At 36.4% G+C, this 12,171-nt stretch overlaps 1 protein-coding gene across 1 annotated transcript in view; it reads right to left on the bottom strand.

Annotated features, from left to right (window-relative positions):
• HYDIN (HYDIN axonemal central pair apparatus protein) overlaps nt 1-11,291 on the bottom strand; it is a 375,746-nt gene extending 364,455 nt beyond the window's left edge. Inside the window, exons 1-3 of the mRNA XM_015443164.3 lie at nt 11,114-11,291; nt 9,225-9,350; nt 2,765-2,884 (exon numbers count right to left, since the gene is read on the bottom strand). Of these exons, the coding sequence (XP_015298650.3) occupies nt 2,765-2,884; nt 9,225-9,350; nt 11,114-11,248 (381 nt within the window). The 5' untranslated portion in view covers nt 11,249-11,291. The remainder of the gene's footprint in view (nt 1-2,764; nt 2,885-9,224; nt 9,351-11,113) is intronic.
• Nucleotides 11,292-12,171: the final 880 nt, after the last annotated feature.

Raw genomic sequence — 12,171 nt, 5'->3', positions numbered from 1 at the left:
GCAGGAGAATCACTTGAACCCAAGAGGCAGAGGTTGCAGTAAGCTGAGATTGGGCCACTGTACTCCAGCCTGGGAGGACAGAGCAAGACTGTCTCAAAAATAAATAAATAAATAAATAAATAAATAAATAAATAAATAAATAAAAATAAAAGTGACTATCTTCAAGGGCTAACTCCTTAATCAGCTCAAACGTCACCCACATAACAGAGTTAAGCTGGATTTCCCAACATTTGAGCATTTGAGAACTGCTCTGAGAGAAGAGGTCACACTTCCTGCACCCCTTCAATGGCCCATCTACAGCACATGACATGCCACCTCATCCTCACCATAACCTTTGAGCTTCATTATGACTCCCATGCTACAGACCCTTGCCCAAAGTGGTACAGCTTCACCAAGCAAAGGTGCTGCGAGTCAAGTCCCAGCCAAACTCCACCCCACCTCTCCATGGGATGGTCCTGAGTAAACACACCACAAAGCAAGAGCAAAGAGCATCAGGATATCCCCCAGCACAGCCTCAGAGCAGCTCCCAACAGTTCCATTCTTTTAAAGTCTAATTCTTCTGCTGGGATCTGAACCCAGATCAATCTGACTCTGGAGTATGGGTCCTTATCATTGTAACCCAATTAAAATAGTAAGTGTTCTGGTTCATTCTTATCCTTGTGTGTGAGAGATGGAGACACAAAAATAAGAACCTGACAGGCTCTATCTTTTGTACCCCACAACAGTGAGGAAGCAAATAAAAGGTAAACGGCACAGAAAGCATTTCTTGGGGCCCCAAATCTCTCCCCATGGTTCTTTATAAGAGTGTGAACTAAGGAAGCAGAAGAGCAGGGTTACATCAGCCACCTGGTATGAGGGTCCTGGAGTCACCAGAAGACAAGCCTGCCTCGCCTGGAGAGAACTGTCTGCTTGTTAGTAGCTGGACGTTCCTAGGATGGGACCCTCTTTCCATGTGGCCAGCACTCTGGCTGCATCTTATCAAGAGATGTTGTGTCATCCATGAGAACTGAGCATCTGGCAGACAAAACTCACACATGCCCTTTACCCCGAGTTGCTATTAAACAACCACTGATGACCATTTCTTGTTTAAGGTCAGAGAGGGGTGACCAAAGGATGCTTTGGACTGTACCACTTTAGTAGCCTAAAAATATCTCAGCAAGAGTCAAAAGTAATATAGAAATGGAAAAAGGGAGTCAGAAGTGAGAACTGAAGTGCATGAAAAGACAGAGCCCTCCTTTCTGTGCAACACACCTCTTCTGGAGGTCTAGGAACACAACCTTGTGCACCTCCGGTTCTTTTCCTTCTCTTTCACTTCTGCCCATGAGCTTCTCTTACTAACGCTACTGCAGAAAAAAATGAAACAGACTATTTTCTCCAGAGTCTGGCTTTGCTGTCACTAAGTCACCCCATTGATCTCTGCAAGGCATCACTGATTCCCTTAATGAGCGGCTGTACCAAATATAACTGCAAGTCTTCCCATTTGCTTTGGATTCTTGCATAGTCTTCACTTATTTTCCATTTTGTCTTATAAATAGAATTTTTTGTCTCCACCTTCTTAGACCCCTGAAAGTATTCCTCCTTGTCTTTACGCCCAAATTTCCCATCTCTCCAATGCTTTCCTCCCCATCTTATTACTTTTCACACTCAAGTGTGCTTCATGCTGAACTTCCGCATTACTCTTTCTTTCATTATTGTTAAGTGTCAAGAAACTCTTCAGGCATTTAATATCTTTTCTTGAAAGAAACCCTAATTTATCTCTAAAGAAAAAGTCATAAGGCTGAAAAAGAAATCTTCCGTTACAATCGCAAAGAGACAAGACAGACAGTGAGAGAAGCCTTCCAAAACTGACTGTAGACAAACTCTGAAGGCTATCTTCTGTAGAAAGGAGAAGACAGAAAAGAAGGAAAGGGACCTACATTTTTTAGAAGTGAAAAGAAGGGGTTTTAAAAGGTACAATTTGCAGAATATAAATGCATTGGAGAATATAAATACAAATGCTTGGCCAGGCGCGGTGGCTCACACCTATAATCCCAGCACTTTGGGAGACCGAGGTGGGTGGATTACCTGAGTTCAGGAGTTCGAGACCAGCCTGACCAACATGGAGAAACCCTGTCTCTACTAAAAATACAAAATTAGTTGGGTGTGGTGGTATAGTCCCAGCTACTTGGGAGGCTGAGGCAGGAGAATCGCTTGAACCCGGGAGGTGGAGGTTGCAGTGAGCTGAGATCATGCCATTGCACTCCAGCCTGGGCAACAAGAGCAAAACTCTGTCTCAAAAAAAAAATATATATATATATACACACACACACACACACACACACACACACACACATACACATACATATATGCTCAACAATTGCAGTTCTCAGGAGTAGAGTTTATATCTTGAATTGGGGAAATGGTGTCTCTAATGAAGACTACATAAGCATTAATAGTAATTTCCCTGTCTTAAGTAAAAACCTAGCCCAATTTGTCATACATGAGAACCCTGTGACATTCATCTGGTCAATCCTTTAATCAACAAAAGTTAGTGCACATGTTGGGAGTTCACTACTTGTGAGGCACTGGTTAGGACTCAACATATAGCAACAAACAGATACAGCCTTGTCTTCATTAAGTTTACAATCAAAGAACATGTTTTCATACTATTTTCCTAAATCTATCAAATTAAAGAACTTATCAAAGATCCCTCAAGATCCCACTTTACTATAACCCATTCTCATATATCCTGGAAGAGTTCACCTACCCCAGTGAACATACTCACTTTGTCATTGTTCCTCAAAATCAGTGGAACTTCATAGACTTCACAGGGAGTGTAGTTCTGAAATATAATTTCTGATGGAAAGGGCTGGAATAATGCCTGATCCAGGTCAATTCCTGAAAACTGCAATTGAAAGAGTAAATTATTGTTATAGTCGTACATTGACAAAAATGACTGGGGAAGATAATACTACATAGATCTATGGATATTAAAACTAAACATGCAAAATATGCAAAAAGAAATCCATACCCAGGTACATCATTGTAAAAGCACTGAAAACACAGGACAAAAGAATGTGTAAAAGAAACTAGAGGGAAAAAATAGAGTATTTAACTTTCAAGGAGCAAAAGCGCATGCCTACTTTTCAACGTAACACAAGTCAGAAGGCAGAGGAATAAAACGTTTTAAATTCTGAAAAAAAAACTCTGCAGGCATAGTATTTTTTACCTGGGAAAAGTCCCTTCAAAAACAAAGTTTGAATAAACACATTTTCAGAGAAATAAAAATTGAAAAATGTTGTCACCAACTTCTAAAGAAAATACCAAAGGGTATTCTTTACGGAGATGAGAATTTCTCTTAGAAGTTCAGTGATGCAGGAAGGAAAGGAGAGTAATAAAGGGGTAAATATGTGGTTACCCTAAATGAATTCTCATCATACAAAATAATAATACAAATAACTAGCTTACTAATGGGATGTGTGCGCTGGTTGGGCACTGCACAAATTGGTCTTGCACCCCTCATTTCCTGTTTCTATTCTGATTTTCACAAAGTACTTGCTTTTTATTTGACCAACCACTGAGGAGCTAGGTTTGTAAAGCATGACATCATCAAAGTGTATAGTATCATCTAAAGCTGAAACTATGAATTACCCCAAGCTAGTAGCCTGTTTAGCATCCAATCGATTTTGGGTATTTCCAGGTTTCCCCTGAAAATTCAGACTATCTGATGATGCCCTGCGAGTTCACGGTTGCACCCTGGAGCACCTTGGCACACAGTTTGAAAACTGTAGCTGTAAGTATCCATCTTAATAAGTTAGAATAAATAGCAAAATAAATCCAAAGAAAGAAAAAAATTGACATGACAAAAACAAGAGAGGAAATTAATGAAATAAAAGTAACTATACTATAAAAACAACAAAGCAAACTTCAGGTCTTTAAAAAGATTAATAAAATTGACGAAATACCTAGTGAGTTTGATCAAGAAAATAAGACAGAAGGCACAAAGAACAAATACAAAGAATGGAAATGGGAATATTACAATAGAACCTGAACTCAGTAAAAAGATAATAAATAACTATTATGTCAATAAATGTGAAAATATAGGTAAAAATACAAACTCCTAGAAAAATACAATAAAAATGCATCAAAACTGGCACAAGAAGAAACAGAACACCTGAATAGCTCTAAAACTATTACAGAAATTAGATCTGTAAATAAAAACCTTTTACAGAGAAAACTCCAAACCCAGACAGCTTTATAAGAAAATTCTACCAAACATAAAAGAAACAACTCAAGTATTATAGAAACTGTCCCAAAGAAAAGAAAAACAAAAAATGAAATGTCTCCCAACTCATCTATAATGTTAACATAACCTCCTTTATATACCTGAGAAAGACACTAAGGGAAAAGAAAACTGTAGGCCAGTCTCATTCATAAACCATAGATAGATAGACAGATAGAAGAAACAAAGAAAGAGAGAGAGGAAAAAAAAATTTGCGAACTGAAACTAAAACTGGTACCAGCACTATATAAAAATGATAACACATCATGACCAAGCTGGGTTCATCTCAGAAATTCAAGGTTGTTTTAGTACTAGAACTCAAACAAGAAGAAAGAAAACTGTCATTTTCCCCAGGCAAAGTAATTGTTTATTTCGAAAATTCAAAATAACCTACAAATAAATCATTCTAATAATTCTCTTATTAGAATTAATAAGTGATTTATCAAGGTCACTGAGTACAAGGTCAACATACAAAAACAAATTCTATTTTTAGGTACTAGCAATGAACATTTAGGAAATGAAATTTATAAACAATGTTACTTAAAATACTATCCTAAAATGTAAAACACACAGAAATAAATCTAATGAAAGATGTGTAAGACCTTTGTCCAGAAACTAAAAACATTATTGAGAGAAATTAAGGAAGACCTAATTGAATGCAGGAATATACTATTTTCATGAATTAAAAGACTCAATATTTTCAGGATGTCAAATACTCCCCAAATTTATCTAAAAATTCAATGCAATATATTTTTAAAAATCCCAACAGATTTTTTTTGAAACAAAAAAGCTGATTGAATTTACATGGAAATGCAAAGGAACAAGAATAGACAAGATACATTTGAAGAGCAAGATAGGAGGATTTGCTATATCATGTAGCACAACATGATAATTATATTATTACATATCATATACTGTTACTTACCACAGTAATAATAATGAGATGTTAGCACAAGATTTATCATAAAAATAAATGTACCAGATTAGAAAGCCTCCAAACCAATTATTAAATATATGGTCACTTGATTTATGACAAAGGTAACACAGGTAATCTACTTCTCACATCATAGGTTAGTTTTCTTAATTATATAAGTGGAATAATACAGTATATACTCTTTAATTTCTGGCTAATTAAATTTCTGCCATGAAGCAATCAGTCTTAACTACACCATTTCACCATAAGCTCAAAGAGCATAATGGGAAAAAAAAATCAAAGAGCACAAAGCAAATATTTAAGAATGTAAAGAAGTGAGCAGTTAGGAGAGATTAAAAATTCATGTCCTCATTCAATAAATATTGAGTTTCCAACATGTGCCACGTTCTTTTTTGTATGCTAAACATAGTGAATAAAGCAAGAAAAGCCCTAACCTCATGAAGTTGACATTCTTGAAGCTCAAGCGATCATACAAAAAATATAGAAATACAGAACATAAAGTCAGGTAGTGAAAAGGCTGTGTAAAAAAGCTAAAGCAGGACAAGGAGGTAGGGGACTGGCAGGTAGCTGCTCTTTTAGATAGGCAGTCAAGAGAAGGCCTCTCTGAGATGACTTCTAAGTAGAGGTCTGAAGCAAGTCACGCTAAGATTTTAGAATAGCACTCCAGTTAGAAGGGAAAGCAAGTGCAAAGTCCTTCAGGTGGAAATTGTCTTTGAGTGTCTGAAGAGCAGCATAGGGGAAATGCAGTGAGAATGAGAGGGAGAAGAGTAGAAGGCAAAGAGGCTCACGTCTGTAATCCCAGCACTTTGGGAGGCCGAGGCAGGCAGATCACGAGGTCAGGAGATCGAGACCATCCTGGCTAACACGGTGAAACCCCGTCTCTACTAAAAATACAAAAACAAAATTAGCCGAGTGTGGTGGCGGGCGCCTGTAATCCCAGCTACTCGGGAGGCTGAGGCAGGAGAATGGCGTGAACCCAAGAGGTGGAGCTTGTAGTGAGCCGAGATCGCGCCACTGCACTCTAGCCTGGGCGACAGAGTGAGACTCCGTCTCAAAACAAAACAACAACAACAACGATGACAACAACAACAACAACAAAGAAAGCAAAGAGGTCCGTGAGGGAGGCAGGACTAGATGGTACAGGACCTTAGAGGTTATGGCACTGAGTTTAGATTTTATTATGTGAGTAATGGGACATCACTGGATGGTTTTGAACATGGAAGTAACATGTTCTGATTTACATTTTAAAAAATCACTCTTACTGCTTTGTGATAATGGGGGCGGGGGAGAACGAGATGGAAACAGGGAGGCAATTTTGATATTCTAGATAATGGTGGCTTAAACTGGAATGGTGGTGGAGAACATGGTGAGAAGTGGTATGATTAAAGATACATTTGTGAAGGCAGAATTTATAGCACTTATCACTGGATCATAAGATGTAAAAAGAAGAGAGGCATCAGGAATACAACTCCAAAGTGTTTGGTCTAGGAAAACAGATAAGTGGGGGTATGAAAAGCAGGAGGAAAGAGACAGAGGAAAGATCAGGCTTTTAGAGATGGAATGTAAAGTTACAATTAGATCTTAAATATATTAAGTTTGAGCTGCCAACCATACATTAAGCTGACTATATGATCTAGATTTCAGGGGATAGACAGTGGCAGGAGATACAGATATAAAAGTAATCATCAAAAAGTAGAATTTAAAGCCTTTTTTCCTAGAAGAGGTCACCTAAGGTGTGAGTCTAGAAGAGAAAGAAGTTCAAGTACCAAGTACTGGGAGCTCTAATATTTAGTGATCAGAAATGAGTGAATAATCCAACAAATAAAATAAGCAAAAATCAACCAGTGAAAAGTAGGAAGAAAATCAAATGAGTATGCCAGGTCAGATATAAGTGAATAAAAGGGTACAAAAAAGAGATGCTCACTGTATCAAATGCTATGAGACAACATGGAAGCAATATGTTCTGATTTACATTTTGAAAATTACTTTTACTGCTTTGTGATAACGGGGGCAGAGGGAGAATGAGATGGAAACAGGAAGGCCATGTCAGTATTCTACATAATGGTGGCTTAAACTGGAATGGTGGTGGAGGAAGTGGTGAGAAGTGGGATGATGAAAGAGGTCTGTTGAACCAGGTCTGGTCTGGTCAAAAATGAAGCATAAAAGAAATATATACATAACTCAAAGTAAGGGACACAGAGGATAGCCCAATGAATATAATGACAATGCAATGGAAACGAACAGAAAGTTAAAAATGAATAAGAGAGGAAATGCAAGCTTTAGAAGAAGGGCAGACAAAGAAGGTCCAACATATTCATAATTGAAAAATGATATGAAAAAATACTTGATAATTCAAGAAAAACTTTCTAAAAATAAAATAAAGGCCCACAGTACCTCAGGAAAAATGTAGTGGTATCCTAATACTGAACTTTAAATAGTAACAATCAATCTTTGGGCACATGAGCTCAAAGATTAACTTATAGGGGGAAAAATCAAGCTGGCTTCTGACTTCTACATACCATTATTTAAAGTCAGAAAGTCATGGGAAAAATGCCTGCAAAACTGTTATGACAATTTGTGGCCCAAGAATTTCATAAGTAACAAATCTGCAGTTCAGTATAAAGGCAAGACACAAATATTATAAAACACAAAAAACAAAGAAATACAGTCTTCATAAGCTCTTATTGAAGAAATTAGTAGATGACTGTCACCCATCTAAGAGATAAATGATTAAATTTCAGAATATAAATTAAAAATAACCAACTAAATTAAAGAGGAGAGGAGAGAAAGTGTAATGTAAAGTATCTGATTGCCTCATCCTTTATAGCAGAGTCAAAACCCATTAAAATACATACACTAGTAGTACACATGAAAAACTCCGCATAGCCTGATATGTGTTATGCTTTCAAAAAAGAGGAAATGGCCCTTAATTAGAAGAAATGTCTTGGAAAAGACCACGTTCCCTCCCCTCAAATTTGGAGGGTGGTTGTGGGGAGCAGACAAAGCAATAAAAAGTTAGCAATGCTCAGAACAGTGAAGTTTATGCAAATCCTAGAAAAGGGAAGCAATGGTGTAGCAGTAAGAGCAGACAAGCCTCACTCATTCTTCATGAGGAACATAACATTGAAAAACTCTCAGGAATTTTCAGAGGAAAATTCTGCAGAACTCTTTGAGAAGAGGTTAATCTCCTCAGCAGCCCAACTATTGGAGGTTCATACCATAATTTGTGAATTAAAAGTAAAAGATTTTAAAAAGTAAAGACAAGACACATTAAAGTAAAAAAAAAAGTAAAGATACATTTCTGCCTTCACAAATGTATCTTTAATCATACCACTTCTCACCATGTTCTCCACCACCATTCCAGTTTAAGCCACCATTAAAATTGTTAAATTAATTAACAGTTTAGTTAATTGTTAATTTAATTAAAATTTAATTAATTTAATTTGTTTTTAATTTAATAAATTAATTTAAAAACAGGAAACCAGAACTTTTATAATCATATGCTCCTAAAGCCTGGAATGTATGGTTTATATTCGAATATAGAAACATGATAAAATCGCTATTCTTTGGAGACTAAAAGTATACGTCTGTTATTGGAAATGAGCCAGAACAGACAACGAATGCCTACTTTAATTAAAAATTCCAACTCCTTCTTTTCTAGTGGACAGCTCAGATAAGGAGAGATTATTTGTTACACTAAGATAATAACTTAATTGGGCTTGACTAATAAAATTCTTAGAGTTACTCCTACCCTGTATAAACTATGGTGTCAAATAGTATTCAGAAATAGCTAAGAAGGAAGTGTGACTAGTCAAAAGTCATTTTAAAAGAGGTTTGCACTTATTTATTGCAGTCTTCACCATACCAAATCAAAGATATGAAGATATTCAGAGGCAGAAAAGGAGGACTGAAAACAAACCCAATAAAGGATTAGGTAGCCAGGAAACAAATTTTACTTAGTTATTGTTCTGGAATTTTCGTGTTGTGCCAGGGCCCACTTTATATTCAAGTATGACAGAGAGCAGCTACCTTCTGATGTGTTGTTTCCCCCATATCTAAGAGTTCGATGATCTGTGGTCGGCACATCAAACGTGTTTTTGCCAGTCTCTGCTCAGTGGTGAGGGACATTTCCTTCAGGAACTCTGAGGGTGTAAGCTAGGATGTAAAACAATAAGAACCAAAGATTCATAAGTGGTTGTACTGAAAAAGTATTTTCATAAGTACCAGTAATTAATAATTTGTGTTTGCAGCTTTCAGGATAATTCTGGAATGCCACTAAGTTCCCTTATAAAATATTTAAAATAAGTAAATTATATAAGAGAAGTACCCATCCACTTTTGAGGTCTTTGCACAGTAACTGAAAATGACATGTGGTTGCTGTTTCCTTATGATTCTAAAGGAATCACACCAAAGAACCTGAGAGAAAAAAGTCAAGAAATTGCACAGGAACATGTCCAAAGAGCTTAACATTTATGCTCTGAAGAGGCATCTGTGCATAAAACTCTCAGTTTGTAAAGTCACTCAAGGGCTTCAAAAATCAGGAGTTTGAAATACTTCCGTTTCTCAACTAACATTACAATATGCAAACAAAGCTTTTGGGTGTTTAACTATGATATGATGTTAGAGAGAAATCTTATAAAATTGCAAAGATCTAGGAAGTGTGACTACATCACTTAGGAATGAGTTTGAACTTTAGAGACATCACAAGAGCACATTTAGACCTCACTTTGAAAGAGCTCTGAGCTAATCAGCAGATCCCACAGTCACATTCACACACCTCAGTAAGAAGACAAAATGCTTTTACCCTTTCCAATGTTGTGAGAAAAAAAAAGTAACCCAGCATTTAAATAAAACGAACCCAACAAGGGATTAGTTACCCAGAACCAATGATAGTTATTGTGGTTCTAGAATGTTCCTGCTTTATATGCAGGGAAATTATGATCATTGGCAGCTACATAATGCTTAAGTATATGCCAAGACTTTTTAAAAACATTTGAGGGTATATAACTTAGCTGATTTATGTTGCCTTGGGTTAAATACAATGTCTTTTACGAATGCTTATTTTTCTACAAATTTTATTGCTGTGATTGAATCCATTTAAATGAAGGTATATTTCTAATACAGCTTTCAACTTGGTTAAGTTCTTTTTGATTGGAACCCAGATAAGGATAATAAAATGTTAAGAGGTATCAGCTATATTGTGATTTAAATTAAAACAATTAGGTCTTACAAGCAAAATGCCAGGAGTTTCTTTAAATATGTACCAACAACCACCATAAAAGAGAATAATGATTGATTTTATTTCTCTAATTGGAATGCAACTTAAGATTGGTTTTTAAAATGTAGTGAATACTATACCTGGCACTATACATTTTTACTAATATTTTCTACAGCATGTGGTTCATAATTAAATTATCACCAATCATAAATAATTAAAGCTATAAATACGTTTTATTTTAAAGAATAGGAAAAATACATATTTTTCTTAAATACCACTTAGTCATTGTAATGCTCTGTGTTCTATAAATATACAAACAAAAATTACTCTTGACAATCAGTAGGCAGTAAATAATTAGGTTGAATCCTATGAAATTCTGATATTTGACTGTTTTTGAACTAAACAAATGACGGTTTGTCATGGTGCTACCTAATATTTAGAAAATCTTAAGAGTTCATTTGTAAAGTCTCACTTCAACTGATTAAGCAAATCAAGCCTCTACTTTGAAGTATGTATGCAATTTCAAAACTTCTCAGACTTTAAAAGGTACCTACACTCTGCAGAAAGCTATCATTATAACTAAATTGATATTAATCAGTCAGTAATTCTGTTTGGCATTCTGAGAATGCCAAATAGCAATTGTCATTCTCCTAAGGAGATTGCATTAAGTATTTTACATATTAATTCCCTGATACACTACCATTCGGTTTACTTCTTCTTCTGTAACCACCTTTGGATTCAGGGGTGGCAAAACCTTGCTTTGAAATCCTTTGAACATATTGACCAATCCCATCTGAACAGCCCCCATGGACTCCTCAAGTCTTCTACTTGTCATTTTTAGTAATTTTTTTTCTCACCTAAGAGCAAAAAAAAAAAAAAAGTCTTAGAACAAATACAGTTAATTCTTGAATACAGGTCACAATTTTTTTTTTTTTTTTTTTTTGAGACAGAGTCTCGCTCTGTCGCCCAGGCTGGAGTGCAGTGGCCGGATCTCAGCTCACTGCAAGCTCCGCCTCCCGGGTTTACGCCATTCTCCTGCCTCAGCCTCCCGAGTAGCTGGGACTACAGGCACCCGCCACCTTGCCCAGCTAGTTTTTTGTATTTTTTTTTTTTTTAGTAGAGACGGGGTTTCACCGTTTTAGCCAGGATGATCTCGATCTCCTGACCTCGTGATCCGCCCGCATACAGGAAAGTTTAGAAAATACTGATCTTCCAAAATCCAAATGCTTGGAACAAATATCTTAACAAAGGATTCTATTCCATGTGACTTGATTTATCCTCCTCCCAAGATCTAGAATCCATTTTAGACAAAATAAGGGATTCTAGACTAAGCTCAGGAAGACATGGGAATACGAGTTATTTCTACATTTTGCCCCTTTTATCTTCCCAATGAGAAAAACAAATGCTGCCCAATTAAACATACTAAATAGTTTGATAATTTATCTACATATTTGAAAGCTCTCTCTTATGAGAATCAACGCTTCAAACAGAATAAACACAAGGTCACAGGCCTTCACAGCTGGACAGAGTTCAAAATAGCATGACATAAGATGGGGAAAGGAAATTTCTGGGAAAAGTTTTAAAGCTTATAGTCATAAATAAGCCAGTGAATAGCCACCCAATATCTCTGAATCAAAGAAATATGGCATCTCCCTTTTGCATATTCTTGTTCAGACTTCTGGCAGAACACTTGCAACTTCAGAAAACCAGCTATGACTAGGTAGGGATTTCTATTTTTATTAATAGCAGGCTAGGTTA

Source organism: Macaca fascicularis, chromosome 20, assembly GCF_037993035.2.
Source record: "Macaca fascicularis isolate 582-1 chromosome 20, T2T-MFA8v1.1".
Classification (NCBI taxonomy): Eukaryota; Metazoa; Chordata; class Mammalia; order Primates; family Cercopithecidae; genus Macaca; species Macaca fascicularis.
The sequence above is the reverse complement of the archived record's forward strand: the minus strand, read 5'-3'. Positions and strand labels throughout refer to the sequence as shown.